Source organism: Macaca thibetana, chromosome 15, assembly GCF_024542745.1.
Source record: "Macaca thibetana thibetana isolate TM-01 chromosome 15, ASM2454274v1, whole genome shotgun sequence".
Lineage (NCBI taxonomy): Eukaryota > Metazoa > Chordata > Mammalia > Primates > Cercopithecidae > Macaca > Macaca thibetana.
The window spans coordinates 59,987,172-60,011,664 of NC_065592.1; the positions used below are offsets into that span (position 1 = coordinate 59,987,172).

Genomic DNA, 24,493 nt, shown 5'->3' on the forward strand with positions numbered 1-24,493 from the left:
AGTATTAACTTTATCTGTTATTTTAAGACTCCCAGTTGCCCCGCGCGTCCTCAGAGGAAAATCCTCCACGTTCTGATGCAACTCAGCAGGCTGTCAGGAGGGGAAGCCTCCCGAAGAAAACAACTCCAAGCCTGGTCCCCGAGGGTCTGTACCTGGCACCCCCAGGTGTCTTGCCTTCACCTGGGCACCGCTTTATGAAGCTTCCCAGCCGGGGATTACCAACGAGGAAGGCGTTCCCTTGCAAGGAAATAGCATCCTTGTTTCTCCCTTGTTCATTTCATTTTCAAATTTTCAGTGGCGGTGGCAGGAGGGCGGGGAGTGAGGGTGGTGGGCGGGTGCCTGTGAGTGGATGGGGCAGGGGGCCAGGGGATCGTTGCGGGTTAGAACAGCCTCAGTGATTGCTACTTTCATGCTCGTTTTTTGCAGGATAGCATTTCTCTCTCTCTCTTTAAATAAGTTTGTTTGGGTGTGAGTTCTTGTCTTTTCAGCACAAAACCATAGAAATACGTGGTGGAAAGTAAAAGAAAGCCCACTCCCTCCTCCCCGTGCGTGCTAGCTAAGGACTTGATTTAACACCCCTTCTCCGGCTGCTGGGGGCTCTAAGCAGTGGCTACATTCCAGCAGTTTTAATCCGTTTTTTATTGTAGGGCGAGCAGAGTTTACACAGGGGCTGGGATGGCTCCCCAGCTGGCCGCTCTCCCTAGTCCCGCGCCCCCTCCCTGCCACCCCCGCAGCAGGAACCTGTTACTTTAAGCAAGGCTTTCCAGTGTGGCGCTGCGGGCCGCCGGGGTTTCGGAAGGTGGCAGGTGATTGGCTCTTTCGAGCTCCCCCTGGCTCGCTCGCTCGGCCTCCCCGCGCGCTCCGCCCCGCCCGCAAGCCCTCCCTCCGCCCCGCGAGGCTCGGAGCCCGGGTGTCAGGCGCCACGGCGCATGCTCCGGAATCATCTTCTTTACCCTGGAGCTGCTGCTGCTGCTGCTGCTTTTGCTTTTGGGGCTGAGTTTAATAAGCGAGCGAGCGAGCGAGCGAGCGAGCAAGCAAGCGCGGGGGGAAAAAGGCAGAGAATGTCCGCCATCTACCCTCCGCTCCTGGGCGCGCTCTCATTCATAGCAGCCTCTTCATGAATTACAGCTGAGGGGGGGCGGAGGAGGGGGGGTACCACACAACACCCCAGCAAACCTCCGGGCCCCCAGGCATGGCTAGCTCGGTAAGTACGCGCAAAAATAATAATAAAAGACCTCCCCCACTTTCCTTCCTCGCCCTGCGCCGCCGCAGCCCAGACAGCGCCAGCGCTCCGCGGTTCCAATTAGAGAAAGGTTGGTACGGCTTGCAGGGAGCTGCCGCCTCTCCCTCAGCCTCCGCTCCCCTCCTCCCCCACCCCCCCGGCGCGCGCGCACACACAGACACACACACACTCACACACGCTCACACTCGCCCCTCCACCCCCCGCGCCTCCCTCCCTCCTCGCCTCTTTGCAATCACAAGAAGCGCACTCACACACTCCCTCTCGCTCACACGCGCGCACTCACACACACACTCACGGTGGAAGGAGGCGAATAATAACTCAGCCATATTTCAGTCGCCGCTGCCGGGAGCTGCGGGCACAGTCCGGGGACGCGGCGAGCAGCCTCGGCGGCCGCACCTCCGCAAAGCGCCGCGGCCGCTACGATGGTGCGTTCTCCGCGGCGCGCGTGTGTCAGCCGGAGTGTGCGGGGCTGACAGCGGCGGGGCCGCACGCAACTTTGCCCCAGCGCCGGGGGGTGCTGAGCGCGAGCCGAGGCTCGGCGGCTGTCCGCCCGCCGCCCTGCCTTTCTGAATTTCATTTTTGAGGGGGAGGTGGGAGATACTTTGGAGCCACTTTGGCTCTTGAAAGTGTGTTGCGGGGTCTCGGTTCGACTGGCCTCGCCGATCGCCTGGGGCTTTTAGTTGGGGGGTGCGGGGTGCTTTAAGTTATGGATGCCTCGGTGTGTTTTCCTGCGGGCGTGTGTGTGTGTGTTTCAGTGTGTGTGTGACGATGTCTCATTTTTGTTGTGCACGAACCCCGTGGCAAGAGCACGGGAGTTTGTGCCCATCAGCAGAGGCTGCCTGTAGTTTCCATTCCGCCTGGCACAGCGCTCCACACGCACGCACACACACACGTACACAAAGACTTCCTCGGCGTGTGCCTGTCGCCGCGGTACTTTCGGGGAGGGGGCTCGCCAGGAACCCTTCGGTCCCTCTGGGTCCCAGCCACCTACCCTTCCACGCCGGAAAACCGCCCCGGCATTGCCTTCTGATTTGTTTCCGATGCATTTGTTATCGTGCTTGTCGTGGCTGAGTGTGTTCTCCCTCTTTCCCTGACCCTTTTCCCGACTGGGGATAACATTCCGTTACAATCCTGTCCGATGTGGATGCGGGGCCCGGGGCGCCTGGGGCCGAGCCGGGCCGGCCGGGCGGGTATATTTGGGGGTGTGGGATGTGCGCGCCCACGCGCGTGAAACGTGGATGCAGAGGGCACCGCCGTTTCCTTTTATGTGCGTTTCAAGAAGGAGGAAAAAAAATGTCAGGCGCAACGTTCACTGCCGAAACGTCGCCTTCCTGTTGTTCACGGCTGTCTCTCCTCCCCCTGCCCGCAGTGTGCCGTGCAGGTGAAGCTGGAGCTGGGGCACCGCGCCCAGGTGAGGAAAAAACCCACCGTGGAGGGCTTCACCCACGACTGGATGGTGTTCGTACGCGGCCCGGAGCACAGTAACATACAGCACTTTGTGGAGAAAGTCGTCTTCCACTTGCACGAAAGCTTTCCTAGGCCAAAAAGAGGTAGGGCTCGAATACAAAAGGGTCTTGATAAAAAATGTCTTTGCTTGGCGAGGAAACAATCGCTTGGCCCGGGCGGTCCCGCTGCCCCGCTCCCCGCCCCCCGCGCCGCGCTCGCCGGCGTAGCCTCGGGATCCGGGTGCGCGGCGCCGCGCGGGCCAGGTCCCGGCTCCCGCCTGCCCGCGCGCGCGCGACTTCGGCTTGGTGAAAGTCACCGCAGAGAAAGGACCGTCAGGTGTCGAGTGTTTATTCATCCCAAGCCAGCCCTCACCACTCCTCTGGGGTTAGCCGCGGGTTCTGTGGGGAAGGTGCAATTAGTTGTTGAGTTTGGAGATGTGGGGAATGGGACTGGAGGGAATAAACACTTTGCGTGTGTGTGTGTGTGTGTGTGTGTGTGTGTGTCCTAGAGAAATTAAGATTTACCTGTGTTATTAGCAAAGAATGTATTGGATGTAGTTATTGTTCGGTCTTGGCAAGTCAGTTCTCTTTCGGGTCGTCTCTGCTTTCCTGTCTGTGTATGAGGCACCAGGTACCAGTTGCCATAGACTTTTCTTTTTGTGGCTTAGCCACCGCCACACCCCACTCCAGTCTGGATTTTATGTTTACTTGGGGGGCTTACTCGTTCCTCCCTCCCACCCCCGCGTGGCACTTGACTGCTCCTTTGATTCTGAGCAACGTTACAAAGTGTCTGCCGGATGTGATCTGCAGGGAGACGGTTCTTGCAAAGGTCGAAGCTAAGTTTAAGAGGAACATTGTGGAGGAAGCCTTTTGCTTTAGTCCCTCCCCACCTTGGTTCTTAGCCTTGGAGTCTAGTTTGCATAATCCTAGTGGGCCTCTGCGGTCCCAAACATTTTCCATAATGGGCAGGACAGTTTTGGAAAAAAGAAACGGAGTGTCATTTTGAAAGAAATTTAAAGAGGGTTTGAGAAATACCGATTTCTTTTCCCTTCAACCTCTGGAAAGCTAATGTGTGGTTGTTTTAGTTGGATTAGTGAAGGTAACAGTACAAATACAATAAGGTGCTTTGTTTGTGAGCAGGTTTATTTATCTAAGTCGACACAATGGTTAGTAGTTATCTTCCATTTGATCCGTAATCTTTATTGGCATCTAGAACTCCTGCCGTTTCTTAGAGTAACATCATAATAAATCCATTCCGCTTAGAGCTATGTGGAAATTATTGAACATTCTGGGGGCTGAATAAAGAAAGGAGAAATGCCGTGTGCCTTAGAGGTGGCAGGGGTTTGTATTGGTGCTTATTTTTGTTTCCAGGGCTCATGTAATGGGAAGTAGGATTGTGTTTTTTGGCTTTAGTGGTTTGGTTTATATCTCCTCCTGAAAACTTGAACAGTTGAATTTGATGGTCTTTGTTGGATGGTTAATAAACCAATCCAGTTTCTTATGGAGGGCTAGAAATATGCATGGCCTATAGGAAATAACATTTGAAATTTGTTAGCATTTTCTGTTAAAATATAGTCAGAGATTATTATATTTTATATTTCCTCCAAACTGGTAAGGATGAGCGATGTCAAGTTTCTGTCACTGATGAGGTTGATGTGATGCTTCTTGGAATCTCTCGCTCCCTTTCCATGTGTCTGTAGAGCAGAGGAGTTTAAACAAAAGAAACCACCTTCTAATATCCTTGGTACACATTATTACTACTACTTGGCTACAGTTTGCTTCAAGGTGAAATAAGCTTTTAAAAAGCAACATTTATTAGGAAAATTAACTCAGTTGGCAGAAGATGTAGCTCTTAAGGTAACTTTGTTTAGGCACCTTGACAATCAACAAATTGACATTATAAAATTAAAGATGATCAACCTCTATTTTACCATTGTTTTTCTGCTTCAGTGGATGTGTGTACTGATGTTACTTTTATTTCCTATACTTAACGATTTTCTGTCTAGCCTGAGGGAACATGAGGGTGCTGCTCACATAGGCCACACCTGGGAGTTGTTGCTAGGCGTGGTAAGCTGCTTGATAGCAGTGATGCCTTCTCAGAGGTCTCTGGTGAGAGATGTCTGCTTGTCGGTTGGACTCCTCAATTTTTATACTCAACTGTGGAGGTTCTCTATGCAGTCCATAAGCCATTGTTTTAAAATGTTTATTTTTGGATTTTTATTTGTATGCGTGCTTCCCATGATGTGACAAGTCCTGGGAAAAGTGCCAGCTTACATTGCCCAGGAGAGACCTTGTCATACTGTAATTACACATGATTCAGATTGCAAGAGAAGGTTTCTCTGTTCATTGGGAATAGTTAGTTGTAAGTTCAAGCAACACCAAACATGCCACTTAATCCTGGGACTTATTTTTTGGCTTATAAAGTCTTTCAAAATGATAAGAATAAATATAGAATAAGAACGCCAGGAATTTCTATGTCTACTTCCAGTACCTTTTAGGGTGCTATGTTAGCTATATTGTAGATCTGTAAGTGATAGAGTAAAATTCTACCAACTGGAAATTGGCGAAACTGCAAATATGAATTTGTGAGAAATCCGAGTTATAAGATCTTTAAAAGAAATGCTCATATTCTATAATAAATAAGCTGTGTTGGCTCTAGTGACAATCTGAATCACTTTCACTGTATACAGTAGCTGCTAAACAGAGATGAGCCTTAGGACTGAGGATGAACTGCTCAACCACAAAGATGAATGAGTCCTTAGTTTTGTAAATCTTTGGTTTGGAAAAGTGAATTGATTTTCAGGTTGATTTCCTTTACTTCACAGTAATATTAGAACTTGTAGGAGAAGAAATGATAGTATTTTTAACTTGTGGCCTAATAAGAATTATGTATACCATTTCAGAATTGAGCTAATTGGATTTGAATTAATGAGGTTTTACTCTGTGATAAATATGTGTGGGAGACCTTCAGTTTAAAACTACTGGCACTAAATCTTAGAAAAGAGATTTTGATGAAATGGTGAAGCCTGGAATGTCTATTAGCCATGACAAAACAGGTAGGCCAGAGTATGATGCATTTTTAAACTATCTACCTGCAAAAAAAGACAATCTTATTTATTAGTACCAAAGATTTGTACTAGTCTGATATGACTGAAATTAGTAGTCACATTTGAAACATTTCTTTTAAAATATTAATGTTTTTGTTTTTAGTATCATGTGAATTTGAACTTACTTTCCAGTTACAGCCATCCTTACTATTGCAATTTGTTTCACAGACATTTATGATATGAAATCTATTGCTTATTATTTTATGGAAGCTAATTTGGCCACTGGTATGATTTGATAGCTTTTTATTTGTAGCCTTAGTCCTTTGAGTGGGCAGATAAAGCGTAATAAATCCACTCTAACAATTTTCCTGTAAGTGTTAGAGCCCAGCTTTACTGCATAGTTTGATTTGTGTTAAATGGTCTTCTGAAATAATTTGGATAAGTTTTTATCAAGGTAACTAATATTTGAGGGCTTACTAGCTAAGAAGTTGTGTGCATCTGGTATATTTTCTCTTCTGAGTCATTTAAAAGATATAAGGAAGAAAAATGAAGATGGGTGACTATTGTGATACATTCAGTGAGTGTTATTTGTGTAGGGTCTGTATGAAATTTAGATGACCAGTGAGTACAGTTTTACTACTGTGCATTTTGAAGCACATAAAGTATAATTTTCCAAGGCACTTAAAAGCTGAATTGTTGGAGGAAATCTCATATTCTGTGGGCGAGAATGTAAATTGGGCAGGGGTATTTTGGAGAACATTGGCAAGGTCTATTAAGATTTTTAATGTTTATACTGTTTAGCCTAGCAAATTTACTTCTAGGAATTTTCTGACAAATATGTTCTCACAAGTACACAAAGATACAGCATGTTTCTTGTGACTGTTCTTGTAACAGTCAAAATTTGGAAGCAAGCCATATAGGGGCCCTCAACTAGATACAATTAAATGATGATAATCTGTAAAAAAAAAAGGTATATCTATTTGTAGATGCAGGAAGATCTTCAAGAAGAATTAAGTGAAATAAGGCAAGTCACTAAATCATTGTGATCTCATTTTTAAAAAAAGTTCTTATGCAGATAAGTATATGTGTGTGTATAAATGCATATGTCTATAAATAAGTAAATTTGTATTAGTGGGCATCAAACTCTTACCAGTAGTTTTCTTTAGTAGCTACTTATGGTGGTGGTGATGGGAGGTTATTTTTGTAGTATTTGATTTTTTTAAAAGTTAACTCTGTATATTTAAAACATTACAATGAGCACACATTACTTTTTAAAACTGAAAAAGAATAAAGAACCAATATATAGAATATTGTTTTAAAAATAGGGATTAGCATGTAGCTGTCTAAAAGTTAAAGATCTAAAAGTGATCTTTAATATCTTGATTAGATATTGTTGCTTAAAGATGAAGAGAATTTGGGGTTAGTAATTACAGACTTGTATTCAAATGCTGGTTTAAGAGACTCCTTGTGTGGTTTTGGACAAGTTACTTCTGTATCTGTTTTCTCATTTGCATTATGGAAATGATAATAAAATAGAACTATTAAGTTGAGGTTGAAATATGAATCAACTGTTGTCAAATTTATTGGGCTTAAGACCTTTTACACTTACAAATTGAGGAACACAAAGAGTTGTTTTGTGTAAGTTATATCTATTAATTTTCCTGTATTAGAAATTAAAATAGAGACATTTAAAGGACATTATTAATTTGTTTAAAGGTAATAACTTATTACATGTTAACATATAAGTAAATTTTAATGAAAAATTAACATTTTCTTTAAAAACACTGACAAAAGGTACATTGTTTATTTTTCTTTTTTTTTTCCCCCCCTCAAATCTCTTTGTTTCAATAGAAGACACCTAGGTCCTCTTACCTGCTTCTCTTTTCAGTCTATTGTGTTATCACATGTGCTGGAGCCTCTGGAAAACTCTGCTGTACACTCATGAGAGAATGAGAATTGAAAAAGGCAAATAACTTCATAGATTTTATTATATATATAGTTTTGACGTCACCAATCACCTGAAAAGATCATAGGGATCCTGAGGTCCTAATTCTACACTCTGAGAACTGCTGGTAGAAAGTATTTGGCATACAATCTGGCACACATAAATTGCCCAATATATGGAAGCTGATTGTTATTATTGTTGCTAATAAAAATTTATTTAATGGAAACAGAAAAGGTAAATCTTCCAAGGTATTTGCCTCATTAAATTCCAGTGAATGATTACCTAACAATAGTTTTTTCAGAAAAGGAAAATTTAAACTTGGGTTTTTCTGGACATATTTTATAGTTACTGTCACTGTCCATTCTTTTTTTTTTGACAGGGTCTGGCCCTGTCACCCAGGCTGGGTTGTAATTGTGTCATTTCAGCTCATTGCAACCTCCACCTCCTGGACTCAAGCCATCCTCCCATCCCCTGGTCTCACGCCATCCTCCCATCTCCTGGTCTCAAGCCACTTCCCCAATAGGTCAAACTACAGGCATGGACCACCATGCCTGGCAATTTGTGTGTGTGTGTGTGTGTTTGGTAGAGATGGAGTTTCACTGTGTTGTCCAGACTGGTCTCCAATTCCTCGGCCCAGGCAATCCACCAGCCTCGAATTCCCAAATTGCTGGGATTACAGGCATGAGCCATTGTGCCGGGCCTATCACTGTCCATTCTATGATGCATTACCTGAATTATACAGAAGTCTTTTATATTCATTATTGTAGGTGCCCCTCTGTAGAACTACCTATCTTTGTGAAGTAGGCCAGGCAGGGATATCACTTGGTTTGATAATTTTGCCTTAAAGGTCCTTTGTTCCTTCTCTTGGTTCTTTGAAGTTTCTTTCCCATGGGTCTTCCATGGACCAACCTTGGCCTGTTTCTTGCCTTTCTAGTCATTTATTACAGGTAATCCCCACTACTTAACATCACTTTTATAGTTCTAAGATATATAACTTTTCTTGTTTTGAATCTTCAAAAGAGATGTTATAGAAGTTGGGAAATTACATGGCACAATTGTAGCTTTTGTGAAGAACCTTGTTCATTTTTTTAAACAAATGAAATGTTTTTTTCTAATTTATAAATATTTGTTCATTGTAGAAAAGTCAAAACATAGAGAAGTTATCTGAAATTTTCATATATAACCATAGTTAATATTTGTTAGACATCTTTATATATATACACATACACATCAATATTAACTATTAACATTCATTCATTCAACAACTGTGTGTGTGTGTTTTTTAGCTCCTACTATGCGTGTGTGTGCCTGCCTGCCTCCCTCCCTCCCTCACTCCCTCTCTCCCTCCTTCCTTTCCTTCCTTCTTTCTTTCATTTTGGGACAGAGTTTCCCTCTTGTCACCTAGGCTGGAGTGCAATGGCATGATCTTGGCTCACTGCAACCTTTGCCTCCTGGGTTCCAGTAATTCTCCTGCCTCAGCCTCCTAAGTAGCTGGGATTATAGGCATGCGCCACCACGCCTGGCTAATTTTGTATTTTTAGTAGAGATGGGGTTTCACCATGTTGGCCAGGCTGGTCTCGAACTCCTGACCTCAGGTGATCCTCCCGCCTTTACTTCCCAAAGTGCTGAGATTACAGGCATGCGCCACCGCACCCGGCCCTAGCACCCTTCTTAGAGCTGGAGATAAAGCACAGAGGAACATTCCTACCCTTGTGGCATATCATCTTTTAAAATTGTTGGATTTTTCTGGCATGACATTGTATATGGCTTTATTATGCTTCATTTGGATTGTTCCCAGTTTTGATTTGTTATGAATAATGCTGTGATGGACATCTTTGGCATTCATTTTGATGGTTTTTCTAATAATTTACTTACGTTAAATTTCTAGAAGGGAGGTAGTGGAGTTAAAAGGTATACAGAGTTAAAATTTTGTTATATATTACCAAACTTTCCTCCAAAAAGATTGTCCCAGTTTATATTTCCTCAGGCATATGAACTAGAAATTAACAGCTTAAAAAAAATCTTTGCCAATCTGTATAGAAAAATGACCTCATTTTGGTTTGCATTTATATGATTAGCAGTGCCACATATCTTTCCTTATGTATTTATTTACCATTTGTCTTTTGTGATGTGCCTTTTTTGCCCTTTGTAGTCTATGGCTGCTTTTTTTAATTAAAAAAAAAAAAAAAGGCATGGGGAAATGCAGAGAATGATATAACAAACATTCAAATCCCCACTACCAAGAATGAGTAAATGTTTACATATTATCATATTTGATTCCTTGTTCGGATTCTGGAGAATTAACTATTAGAGATGCAGCTAATGTTTTAAAATGCTTCCCAGCCTTTTCTTCCAACCCTTCTGCCTTTCTTCTGTTCTATTTATCTTGCACATTTATATTGCTTACAAATAATAATGTATTGTATCTTAAAATCAACATGAAGAGGATCATGCTAGTGAATTTTTTTTTTTCAATTGAGATATAATTCACATGCAAAATTCACCCTTTTAAAGGGTGCAAGTCTGTGGTTTTTAGTATATTTGTAAGGTTGTATAACCATTGCCATTGTTTAATACCAGAATATTTTTATGAGTGAATACATTTTCATCTTGCTTTTTTCACCTGCTCAATTATGTTTCTGAACCTATCCACATTTCAAAGAGCCATGTCATTCTCTTCAATTTCCTCTGCTTAGTATTTCATCATGGGAATATATTATATACCTTACTTTTCTGTTTTCCTATTAAGAAATAAATAGGTCATTTTCTGTTCTGTGCAGTGAGCATCTTTGTGCATGTTACCTTGTGCAGATGAACAAGGGTTTGGACATAGGCCTAGATTTTGAGTTACTGAATTGTGGGCATGTGTGTCTTCATTTGTACTAGCTGTTGTCAGATTGCTCAAAAAAGTGGTTGTGACAGTTTATACTTTGTCAAGAAAATGAGTACCATTTTTCTTCTATATCTTTGCCAATTTTGGCTATTTTAATATTTCCTATTTTTCAGAGTTGAAATTTGGTATCTTTTTGTTTTCATTTACATTTCTCTGGTTCCTGGTAGGATTGAGCATTTTATATGTATTTATTGACTATTTTGATTTCCTCTTTATTGACTTATTTTTATATCTTTTTTCTTAAAAAAGAGATTGGGATGTTTGTCATTTTCTTGTTTGTAGGATGTTCTTCCTTTGTTATTTGTGTTGAAAATATCTTGCCTCATTTTTTTTTAATCTTGATTTATGGTATCTTTTCACCATATGCAAGCTTTTAATTTTGTCAGATTGATGTGCTTTATTTTGTTTTGTTTTCCTCTCTGGGCTTAGGGTCTTATTTAAAGAATTTAGTTAGTGGCCATAGTAATGTGCTTACCCAAAAGGCATTATATATGTAGGATACAGTGGAAGACTGAGGGAGATACAAATAAGAGTAAGAGGAGGTCCCTGCCTTCAATGTGCTTGTATCTTTTTAGAGCTGGAAAGGACACTTGAGATTCTTCATCTTCAATTACCCTTTCGTTTTACTTTTAATCAGAAGCCTAGAAATGTAGAGCGATCTTGCATGTAGACACAATGAGTCACAAGTATGCCTGTGCAAAGATAACTAGTAATAAATGGTGGTCAATGTTTACTTTTAAAACATTGAGTAATTATTCACTTATATTAGCAGACAAATGTTCAGCAATAGCTGCTTTTGTAGACATGATCTAGGATTTAATTAAATAGTGGTCACCATGGTAGATGCTGTTTAAAAGGAAAAAGTTCTATAGCTACTTTCAGACAAAATCAAATTCTCTATATGAATTAAAGTTTTCCTTTGAGATTAAATCTTTAGAAAAAATTGTTGCTGAGTGGTAGTTATCTCCTGATATTTTGTCCCCAACTCACCCAGTGGTAAGAATTGCAATTACATGAAGGATGCAGAGTGTTGTTTTAAGAAGTAATGTTGCATGCCTTAATCCTTTCAACTTAAGTGTGATAAGTTTGCAGTGGTTGAAGACTGAAGAAGGCTATTACGATAGAATTTCTAAAAAGATAAGGCTAGCATTTGGGTGTTACTTAGTTGGTATGTAGCAGTTAACAATTAACTTTTTGGATAAAATCAAGTCACCATTTTTTATTAAAGAAAATTATGGCTTATCTTTAAAATAATGTTTGTTAGTGATTATAAAGATGATTAGTTACATTTAATTGGAGTTATTACACATATTAGAAGGTTGATATTCTCAGAGCCAAGTAAATTTTTTCTATTTTAAAATACTTGATTTTGTCAAAACTAGATTTGTTTTCTTTGTTCCCTTCCAATAGAAATTATCAGTTATTTCCTCATCGATACCAGGCCAAATTCTCTGTTTGTGTATATTGATTTTTAAAAGCAAAATATATATTAACAGTTTCCTGAAGTATTAATAATAATAGCAGTGGCTTGGAGAGTAGGGAGGTAATTTGCCTCTCAATGTTTTCAGATATAAATTTAGTCTGAATGATGCCTTTTCATTTTTGCAGATAGGTTTTTATGTCCAATTTCCCCTGCCACCTTCCAAGAATGGTACTGGGGATAGCATACTGTCTGATTATTCCAGGTATCTATTCATTTGATAAACATATAAAACGCTTTCGGTGTTTAAAAACAGAGTTCATTGTAGACTTTGTATCATCTTTACCCTTTACCCCAAATACTTCATTAATATGAATAATGAAAGCAAAATAATGAAAGCCTTTTTTTGTATCAAAGAAACATTCTTCTATTTCACATAGTATTTTCCTTCATTTTATTTATTTCTCTGCTTCTCTATAATAAGCAGCTGTTTTATAGAGGTTCAGTGAAAAATGGGGGGTTTGGGCTGTTGAGATGTAGTTGCATTTAGCAGAATAGGTTATTTGAAAATGTTGACACGGTTCAAGATTATCTGATGCTTGTTGTATGACTTTTTCTCTGTTTGCACAGAAATAGTAACTAGTGGGTTGGAAGCTAACTTTTCTCATTTTAGGGGCACCAAAGCAGCACGTGTTATGCATTACATGCTTTCATCAGTCCAACACTCCCCTCTCTTTGTATATGTTATCTCTTCTTCCTCCTGTGTTGCATTAGAGTTACACATCAGAAAGGATGGGACCTATGTTATCACTGTAGATACTACTTATAGCTTCATCAATGTGATATCTTGACCTGGAAGTTTTTGGCAACCATATAAAGGCAGGTATTGCAAGTCAGAAAAAGGGTTTCAGAATCCCTGACTTTACCTTCCACTCCTGGAAGTTATAAATTATTACTCAGATTTCTGAAACTCATTTTTTCTGCACCTCTAATAATTGACTTTGTGTAAATGGAACCACCACTTGAATTTAGCAGAAAACATTGTTTCTGCTGAGAATCACATTTTCTAGAGTGTGTTCTAGCATTTGTAATAGCCAAAAATGATTTTTTCTCTTTTCTCTTTTTTCCCTTATTCTTTCTTCACTTACTTTGGATGCTTAAAAAGAAAAACTAGACACAAGCTTGAAGGACTTGGCCAGCTCTATCATTTTTTTTACTACCTAATCCACGAAATAACAACCAGCCTTTTAACTTTAAAAATAAGAGTCTAATGTATTCCAGTAACTGGTAGGAGCAGTATTTAGCAGTGCGGCAGGAAAGGCCCTGGCCTGAGAGGTAGAAAGGATGTGTTTGGACTGAATAAACTGTGTGGGCTTTGGCAGCTCTGAAAATACTGTTTCTCCTTGAGTTTTAAAAAGGATAAATTCTGCAATTGTCATTGATCTAGTGTTTTTATAACAATGAAATAATAACTACCCTTTATTAAATAGCTATATTGGTTATCATGCTAGACAATAGACATGTGGTGTATTTAATTTCTCACTCTTCCTAAGTAGTAGTTTGGAGAATGATATTTTTGAGAAAATAAAATATCGATATATGAACATCAATGTATTGAAATTTTATCTTTTCTTATGATGAATGGACAGTGAAATGGGTGAAAGACTTGCTCAGTAATAGGGAAGTAGAAGATAACATGAGTAATTCACCAAATAAGAGATTAAGTTACACTTGTAAAAGTTAATTTCTGATCATATTGTGCCATTCACCTCAACCATCAACTACTTGTAGGTTGGAGCATTTCAAGAACTCAGAAGACCACCCAGTGTTGATAGGAAACTTCTTCCTCAAACATGGCTCTTGACCATGCCATTAGATCTTTGGATTTTTCATGCTTTTTTGTCTTTTAAATAAAATAGACCTTGAAATTTTGTCACTTAATTTGCTTTTCTGAAGTATCACTTACCAGATATTAGTTGTGATTATATTATCAATAGAATAATATTAGAGGACTGCCCATGTAAGCTAATTGAGGACTGTCCACATTATCATGTAAACAGGTTAGAAGAAAGTATATGAAATCTTTAATCATCCAACATACTTGTATACATACACATAAGAATAAATAGGGTTTTTCTATTTAATAATTCAAATGCTCAATTGAAGTTGTTCTGAAAAGCAAGTACCTTTCTACTCTTCAGTTGTAACATGCTATATAACTTTTAGGACAAAGAAAAAAATAATTCTAGTTAGCATTCCAATTCTATAAAGGAAATTGTCAAGCAGTTGATTAGAGCCAATAATTTAATTTATCCAAAACTACACAAATGCAGACATTTAAAATAGAGCTGCAAATAAATAGGAATTTTCTTATGTTGTAAAGGCTACACAAGAGCTTATAGTTAATGCTTCTTGACAGAGTATCTTTTTTTAGGTTAACATAATTGATTTAGTTCATTTTCTGTATTAGAATGGCTAGATTTGTTCATCTTTACCCCACCTTGTGAGAAGCACGTGACAGATAAAAATACATCACTGAAAAGATGGGAAGAAATGCTATCATAAAATATTAATGTAAGTGATTTCTGGGAGGTGGGATATCAGGAACTTCCTACTGTTGTCAGTAAAATTTGTTGACTTTTTCAAGTTTTCTTGAATGACTCATATTATGTGAAAGTAAAACTAGTATTTAAATGTATATATGGGCACATTTACAATAGGACTTTTAGTTTTTTCTAAAAGTAATCTGGAACGTGATTAAGACTGTTTTTCCCAAGAAACATTTTCAAATTTTGTTATTTGACATTTTTGCCACCTTGTGGTTTTGAGTCTTTTCCTTTAATGTTACTATGAGTATTTGCACAATGTTTCATAAGTTGATCGTAAGCTTTAAATGGAGACATGTAGATAATGTTCTTACCTTTCTTAACATTTTGTATTGAAGTTATACAGGTAATGAGATTAACCTGATTTATAAATGTGTATTCATATAGGATAGTCTTGGTAACAGAAAGATACCATGTGTAATATATCAGTACAGTATACATTTTTGGAGTAGTAAAGAATGTTTTTGAAAAGTTCTGGTCTTTTTTTCCTGTGGAGTTTTGATAACTTTGATAATTAATATGTCTATCTTGCTGTATAGTGTTAAAAATCTTTCTAGAGCCTACATCTGACTTTAAAAATCAACTACAAATAAAAAGACTCATCATGTTGTTTAGATATATGGTGATTATATTGAAGAATAAATAGTATTGATAATTGGAAATAAAAGACTCATTTCCAGTTTGTGCATCTTTGTATATAATTTGGAAGTTAGATATGAACTTTTAAGAAATAAAAAGTACCAAAACAAGTACCAAACATAAGGCATAGAGAAAAAAAAAGATTTGGGGCAGAGAAAGAAGTGGTCCTTTTTGGATGGAGAATTCATACATAATTCCATAAATACAAACTATTTTGATACTAAGATGATTTTATTAATATTTCATATATAAGCTGCAAAAATATCTAGAGGTTTTTACAAAGGGAAATTAGTACATAATTTCATGTTTTATGTACAATGCAGATTGATATGAATATTCCTTAAACATAACTAAAAATGATTTCTGCAAAACGAGGAGGTTAATTTTAGTTGTCTCCAAGGCCTCTCTGCAATCTAAAATTTATCTAAATAAGTCCATGATTTTATAATCTGTGAGAAAACACATTTGCATTTTGACATTAAACTTTAAAAGTGTGCTGTGCACTAATGCATAGCAAAGCTATGTGTCAAATAAAAATAAGGGTGTTTCCCTTTAGTAGTAGATAATTTTACAAAATCCATACATTCCAATTAGATTAACTCTACCTTAGAATGTTTGTGAAATGTAAACATTGATGTTTGTGATCTGGGTATTTCTTATTAGCTGCTTGAATACAATTGCAACTTCAAATTCTATTTGCTAGCATTTGGAATAAGATTATATTCCATGAACTTAATTTAGTTCTGCTGACAAATTTCTACTTAACTATGTCTATTCCTTTTGAGAGAATTCTGAGAGAATTCTAAATGTGATTTATAATGGCCTGGAATCCTTTCTTCAGGATTAAGGTATGTACAAGAATGACGAAAATGTACTCTTTGGCACAGTGACTACAGATGGCAATATTTATTTGCTACTTTTATTAGTAAATTGATTTATATAAATGTCTTAACTGCAAAAATAAAATAATAGTTTTAAAATTAAATAATTGTTTTAAAACTTGTTATAACCAAATACCCCAGAGACCAAGTTGAGGAGTGGAGAGTTTGAGCAATACGAAGACCTGGTTTGAGTATTGCAAAGAGATTCCAAATTGGCACCAAATGAAATAAAAATACTCATAAAATTTTGTTATAGGACAGACAAAACTATGGTAGATGACGATAGTGTACAAATGGCCCTTATTTGGAGCATATGGAGTGGGAGCATATTTTGCAGTGAAAGAGGAACCAGAGGACAAGGTGTTCTCTACTTGTAGGCTTGTAAAGACCTCTGAGTTTTCTTTATGTTATTGTAGAAAGACATTATTTTTGCTTTGGCATGCTTAAAACTAAAGGGCAAATGATCCAAAAGAATAATCTTGAAATTCAATAGCAAGAGAACTACTTGACATTGTGGGCTGGAGGCCAGCAAACGTGGGGCTTTCATTGAATGCGTGGGAAATGGGGCAGGCCTGGAATTTAAAGAGACAGGGTGCAGTACCCTAGAAAAGAAAAGCCCTCCTGTATGATTTGCTTACTTGGAGAAAAAAAATAGACTTAAAGTTTTCTCTAAAGGATCTTTATTGGATCAACTATTTAAGGCATTGAAAGACACTGAGTGAATTTTTCCTAACTCCACCTCCCACACTCCCTAGCCATCTTCTCTTGTCTGAAATTGGTGCAGAGTAAAATTGTTTATAACAGAGCAGAAGCAGCTTTTCAAATAAAAGTACTTTGTAGCCTGTTCAAATGGAGTATAATGTAATTCTCTCTGAAATTGAGCACTTATTACTTTGTTTATGTAGCTGTTTTAAAAGTATGGGTGGGTGAAGGGGGTACAGCAGGAACCTCTGCTTTAGAAATTACTGTTTTTTTCTGAGTTTTCCTCCCCCATCCACTCATGAATCCCTCTTCACCCCTCCCCCACCTCCCGCAATCCCTCAATAAAATAGTATTTAAAAGACTTGAATAACCAGTCCTATGTACCAGCTTCTTGCTGGAGGCAATAATGTTGTACTATTTTCAATGGGTGGTCTTGAATCTCCATGGGAGATTTTACAGGCAGTGGGCTCCAAGACCCACTAAGTGTATTATATGAACATAACCAGCTAAATTTCCCAGCCATAGAGAATACGCAGGGATAGTTTCACATTATTGAATTCTCGTCATTAATTACTTGCAAACTGATTAATTTTATTAGAAGAAGTTATGGTTTAAGTCCTTAAAGTGAAACATATTAACCCAGCATTTGGGAGTTACTTTTTAAAACCAGTAAGCCATTCGTAAGTGTGTCAATTTAGGAATATCCATTTGTGCATGTACTTTAATTATTAAATTTTAAGTAATTTGTACTCCTTTACAAAACCAACACTTAGTAATTGTCTTCAAATGCTTAATAGTTGAAGTGAGATTTCTTCTACTTAAGATAGTATAAAATGATGATATAGGACTCATAATCAGAAAGTATATTTGATATATTTATAATCAATTAGTATCTCTTACCTGTGGCGTATAGTATAAATGTTATACTAGCTTAAAATCTAACTAAAATTGTTCTGGCCCAAACCTTTGTGGAAGTAAACATGATTGGAATTATGTTAAATAGTGGATTAAAATTGCTCTTTAGGCAAATTACTTGAGTAAGACAATAGATTTACATATGCATCATAAATATTGAAATGGAGAATGTTGTCATAAATATCGAAATGGGGAATGTTGTAGTCATACCTATTCCAACATAACTTAGTTTGAAATTATCTTGCAGCTTCTTTCTAGTATGAACCCGTGGTTATTAACTAGAGTAATAAACATAACTTTGTTGGGTCATTTATTTAAATTACTTTGTTTCCCTTATTCACATTCTTCAGAAACTTGGTTTATAAATAAATAAATATTTATAAGTCCCGATTAGCTAGATGTCTGAAATACCTGTTTTCCTCAGGCTAAGTAAAAAAGAATGTAGGAATAGATACATTGATAGTAACCGGATGATGATATGTAATGAGAGAGCTATTTTTGGTTTATTTTGAACAGTGTAAGTAGTTTTTGGTAGGAAATTGTAATCCTTGAGGAATTGAGTTTGTTTCTTTTATAAAAATCATTATACAGTTGTTTTAGGTCTTATATAAAATGGTATAAATCCTGCAGTTTTCTTCACTGAAAGAATCAAACATCTGTGGCTCAACAGTTTACAGCAATGACTAACCGTTTGCCTTTTATTTTTTAGCTTAATATGTTCTTGAATAGCTAAAAAATTTTCCAGTAGTTTTTATAAGTGAGTTTAAAGAAGTGATAGCCATCTGAAGTTTTATCTTGTGTAGCCAGTATTTAAAAGTTATTAAGATTATCTACACACAAAAAAGATACAACTTACTTCTGGCCATATATGTGAATAAAAGTTTAACATTGTTAAAAATTAGCTTGTCAAGTAAACGTACTGACTGAGGCATAATTTTGTTTTCGTTATCCATTCCGTTGGCTGAAAATGAAATAGAAACGATCTGGTTACTAAAGACCACTGCTGCATTGGATCACTTCCTTGAGCTTTTGCTATGATCGTTAAAGGCAAAGTTAGACAGCTGCTGTAGATTTTGCCAGTGGCCTCACAAAATAAATTGTTTAACCCTATTAGTTTCAGACACTATCATTTCTACTTTGCAGATATGCTAGCTGTGTTCGATATGAATCTATATGACTATGATTTGAATTTCTGATTTACAGGAAGGTAGTATAGCAGAAAATGAGTAATTTTAACATGATGATATTTTCTATGTCTTGGAATATAACAAATCTCAACATTTTTGCTTATATTGGTACATATTTAAAAACTTCAACTTAGACTCTTTAAAGTTAGACTCTTTTTTTTTGTATCTGAAGACTTTTAGAAAACTGTGAAAATTGAGTTTGACTTATAATCCTTGGTAATTGGATATTTAAATGTCCTTTTTTAGGCTTGAAGTTCAGAGGAAATACTAACTCATTGACTTTAAAATCTCATCTTGGATAAGCGTAGAGTTAGAATGACACCATGTATTCCTGGAATTGATGTTGTAATGTTAAAAATCCCAACAAAATTTCAACAATGTTGGGTCCTTCTGTATAATGTGTTTGCATTATTGCTACAGGTTTAAAGGGCAGGGAAATACTTTATTGTTAAGTCTGAAGAGGGCAAGATTTTGAAACCCACTGCTATGTGATTAAATCAGTGTGTTTGCCCTGAGGCTTCAGCCATTCAATCTGAATTCATAGTATGAAATTTTGGATACCTTCTGTGTTTGAAAATAATACTTCTTAAACAATTTAAAGACTGCCTTTGCCTATTCACATGAAAACTATTGAGGCAAATTACCAGGGTTAAGATTTTCATGTAATCAAGACTCTGAAGATACATTTCAGTATTTTAAAGAGAAGGTTCACAGCCACTGTACATAAAATTTTACTGGGCTTTTCATTAATCTAAAATAACTGGTCTATAAGTACTTTATCAGTGAAAACTGCTCAGCATGTAAAACGAGGAGTAGAAGAGCACAAAGGCTTCCTGCAAATTAAGGGCACAATGAGTACTAACGGACTTTCCAGCCATCTCCAGCTGTGAGATTATTATAGTTTTTGCAAACCCTTTTCTCTCAAAACTAAATCAAGAATGGTAGAGTCCTGATAAAAAGAAGTGTAGAAAAGCCTAACTAATCCTTAGATGAGTTACTTCAAACGTGCCAAAATAGAATAAAATCAGTTAATAGCATAGATTAAAGGTTACTTTTAATGCATTTTTATCACTCACATTGAGAATTTTGTTGTATGTTAATGCATTTGGCCTTAGTTAACAAAATTCAGAGGAGAAAACATAATTAAATTTGAGAGATTACATAACCACATTGTTTTGAGGAAATTTAGTACCAAGTTTTGGGTGCCAGATTTGACCTAAGAGGTAAAAGTGGTGTTCTTGAGATCAGAGCCATAAACAGGTGGCTCCAAGTTTTTGTGTTATAATTAGAAGGCTCACCTATATTCTTATAAGAGTTGACTTACTGTATAGATTTTTAAAAAACAATGTGGCTATATGTCTTTGGATAAATATGTCCAAGTGGTTTCTTCGATAAGATTATAGAAGACTGCCAAAATCAGATCTGGATTAATGTTTCAAAAGTGCTTGATTCTTGCTAATGGTAAAGAGAAAGTGAGGAGGAGAAATTAGAGGCAGATTTTGGGTGCAAAGATAGTCTTTGTTTTTATGTATATGTCTAAAAATGATCTTTCATATATAGAGGGAGACTATACCATGTCTACTTTTAATTCAGAGCCACATATTAGCCAACTACTTAATTTGTGGAATTATGGCATATTATGATAAAGCTGCCAAAAATATTGGGTTAAGGAAAAATTTATTTGGCATGATGCCATTGGCAGGAGGAATTGAAAAGTGACGTGTCTTTCTCTTTTTAGGTGGAGATGTATAAATATGTGTGTGGATATGCTGTGTGTATGTATGTATATATCAAACTTAATAAAACATTGTTACTAGAACCTGGCAGTAGGAGATTTGATAATCATGTTACGTTTGCCACTCCTCCAAGATGCCAAATTGTAAGTGTCTCTATCAGGATTTAACATTTACTTCCTTGTAATAAATGTATTGCTTTTGCAGTGGGGTAACAGGAAATAGTCTGTCACTCCTGAGCACATGCATGTGCTATATGTGTTAGGTATTTGTGTGTGTGTGCGCCCATCCCACATATCCCATATACAGATGTAGATTTTTTATAAGCCATGTGAGAGTAAAGTTCTGTTAATTTATAGTCAAAACATAATTTGCGCATACATACAATTCCTTTATTGAAATTCTGACCACATTTAACTTTATTGAAAGCTTCTAGCTTGAATGAGTTTTGCTACATTGAATAAATACTATGCTGTATAGTTATTTATGTGCTTAAGAAGCTGAACTTTCATTCCATCCCAGTAAGTTCCCATGGGATAAGTTATTTTAGTAAATCAGAAAATTTTTCTGAAAGCAAAGTAATTCTTAATTTTTGGAGGCTTGAAAATGGAGAAAATAGCCATACGAGTTAGGGGGAAGAAATTATCATTGATTCATTTCGCTAAAATTAATTTAAAATACTTGTACTCTGAAATTATCGTGAGGGGGAAAACCCCACCACAATGCTGCTGAATTGTTTTACTTCTGGGATTCTATCTTTGTGTGTTTATAGGAGTGGGAACATTTTATCTTCTGTGTTTCTGTTGAGGTTGTTTTTCAGCAGTGCCCCAAGAAAAGTCCTGGAGTCTAGCTTTGAAGCCCTGTGGACAAGCTGGATATCAAAGAGCCAGAGGAATTCGGCAGTAATTGTTTTATGACTGGCCAGAAATCAGACCTATTTGTATAGGTAGCACACAAAATAGCTGTGATTTGACAATTTGGTGCTATTTATACCTACCATAAAAAGAGAAAAGAAAAAGTTAAAGGGATATTTTGGAAGCAGGAACTAAGCTGTAAATGCAAATTGCTTCATTTTCTCAAAGGAACAAAAAGAGAAAGGGTTTAGGAAGTTTTTATTGAAGCTACATTATTGAGGATCTGTCTGCTTTCAGGACACTGAATATTGTACTCACATTGAAACTACACTTCTTTCTGTTTGCAGTTTTTTCCCTATTCCCATCTGACTAAAATTATTTTTGTGGAGCAAAAGAAACTCTGGGGGAGGAGGGATAGTGGAGTTACAAAGTTTCCAACTCTATCTTAGTAGACATTTACAGTTTCATATTGCTGTTGTTATTTAGCTTGGGGTAAGAACAGTCTGCTGTTGCTACAGCTAAGTATTTTTCCATATAAAAGTTGCAGATCATTTATTATAGTGAAGCGTGAGGCTTTGCTAGGTAAGTTTTCATGTCTTTTTTTAAGAAACATGCAGAATAAAACTTTCTACTTTCTATGACTATTTTTGATCTGGAAGCCAGAGACATCTTTTTGAATACAAAATGCCTTAGTTATTTGTTCCTCTCACCTGGAGAATATTCTGAACTAAAGGTGGGCAGTGTATCATGGTATGTCTGTACTTCAATGGGTAGCCCAAAGTGAAGTTTGACTGTTTCCAGAATGTCATTCTGACCTTTTGAGGTTGTCAAATGCTTCATTGTTTTGCCTCCAAACCCCCAGCCCGTACAGCAGTCTGAGTCTGGGGGCAATGGTGCAGAGTAAAAGCAAACATGTCTGTGATTGACTACACTTTTTTTTTTCTTTTTTTAAAGAAACTCTAGAAATGCCTTCGGGATCCCTGGGGCTTTGTCACAATTTAAAGCCATTTTACCATTGAATTTTGACTGTATTAATTTGCTTTGGTTTAAATTTTTTCCAATTGGATTCTGATTCTCCCATAATAAGTAGCGTGATCTTTGTTATGTATACGTTACTTTCTAGGGAGAGGCTCTATAGTTATGGTTGGATGAAATGAGTTCACTGAGGGTAGGAGAAAAGAAGTGGAAATGGGTGGAGATAACTGGGTGTTCAGGCCATCAGTTCTGGCTTCTTTGAAAGAAGACTAAGAGTTTAAGATGGTGTGTGAAAGATCAGAAGCTTCTGAGTAAGGATTTAAAATGGGACTCTCCCAAAAGCCTAAAATCTGGTTGGATTTCAAGGTGGGTTCCTTATTCGGGAAATAGGTGACATCACTATAGAGAAGAAACATTTGGATTGCTGTTATTCCTGAGGAGTGTGAACACTCCGATGGGAAAAGAGGATACAACCTTACAGAATATTTTCGTGGGTTGAGAATGTACACCAGTTGGGGTTGGTTAAGGAAGGGGTTGTATTTCTAAAGTATTGATCATTTATTCAGCCAACATAGAGCACCATCTATGTGCCAGGCACTGCAGTAAACACTGAGGATAGCAACAGAACAGACGTGGTTCTTGTCTTCTGGAAGTGCTTAGTCCGGCATCAGGCATGTTTTCCACACACACAAAGCACAATAACAGCACAGCAAGATAAGTGCTTTTATGAAGCTATGAAAAATGAAGCTGTGGAAATAGAATTCTAAGTGTTTAGTATTGCCCAGGTATCAGAATTTGAACTAAGTTTTTTTGTTTTTTTAGGAAATTGCAAGTGAAGCATTTGGTAAGACAGAGAATCAGTGAGGATTTAAAAAAATTATCCTGAGTCTATCAAAGATAGATTTTCGTCTCTTTGAGGGTTCTCTTTATAGGGCTGTATAAGTGCAGTGTTCTTGGAATTTCTGAACTCACTGGGTTAACATCGTACAATACAGTATTATATAGGTGAAAAAAGAAGAAAGCTAAGCAATTTATAGTTACTGAAGGTTTAATTTTCCACCTTGTTATTTTACAGACGTGGCATCCAAGACTGAAGGTTAACTAACTTGCCTATGGTCCACGTGGCCTATGAATATGGTGACTCTATGCCCTGTTTTGCTGGGGGCAGTCAAAGTATATGCCTGTTGTCCTGTGTTGGTGACAAAACTATTGCTTTTTGGATGATAGATTATATAGTCACCCTTTTTTAGAGTGGCATAACTAAGATTTAAATTTAGGCCTTTGACTCCGAGTCATAAGCTCATCACTGTTTTACTCTGTTTATATCATGCTTCTAGGTCATGTCTCTACTTTTAGGTTGGTCTAATGAGAAGGATTCTGAGGCCTAAGTCTGGCTTAGTACAATGTTCAGTTCTTGGTTATGTTTACTATGGGCAATGGGGAGAAACGTGATAGCTTTCATGCTACCTTTTTTTTTTTAAACATCCGATTACTAATTGTTTTAGAATGCAATTTAGTTTTCCTTCAGAAATTCTGAAGGCATTTGAAGAACTTTATGTCTTAGGATCATATTTATAAATATTAGTCATCATTACATGATACTCAAAGAAGATTGTAATGATTTGAGTCTTCTGGATAAATGGAAATTTAGTACATCTCTTAATCATTGAATATTGTGCTTTTCCCTTTAATTTTTGTTTCCCTTTCTTCGCCTAATCAGAAGCCTAGAGCAGCAGAATGGGGTTTGAGGAAAGTAAGTCTAATTTGGAAAAGAAAATTGGGCCGGGCACGGTGGCTTATGCCGGTAATCCCAGCACTTTAGGAGGCCAACGTGGGCAGATTACGAGGTCAGGAGATCAAGAACTTCCTAACTAACATGGTGAAACCCCCTCTCTACTATAAATACAAAAAATTAGCCGGGCGTGGTGGCGGGTGCCTGTCGTCCCAGTTACTCAGGAGGCTGAGGCAGGAGAGAGAATGGCGTGAACCTGGGAGGCGGAGCTTGCAG

At 37.8% G+C, this 24,493-nt stretch overlaps 1 protein-coding gene across 1 annotated transcript in view; it reads left to right on the forward strand.

Moving 5' to 3' along the window:
* The first annotated feature begins 891 nt into the window (after positions 1–891).
* The window catches only part of MLLT3 (MLLT3 super elongation complex subunit), a 286,736-nt gene continuing 263,134 nt past the window's right edge, over positions 892–24,493 (forward strand). The window contains exons 1-2 of the mRNA XM_050761331.1: positions 892–1,204; positions 2,613–2,793. Coding sequence (XP_050617288.1) covers positions 1,193–1,204; positions 2,613–2,793 — 193 coding nt within the window. The 5' untranslated portion in view covers positions 892–1,192. The remainder of the gene's footprint in view (positions 1,205–2,612; positions 2,794–24,493) is intronic.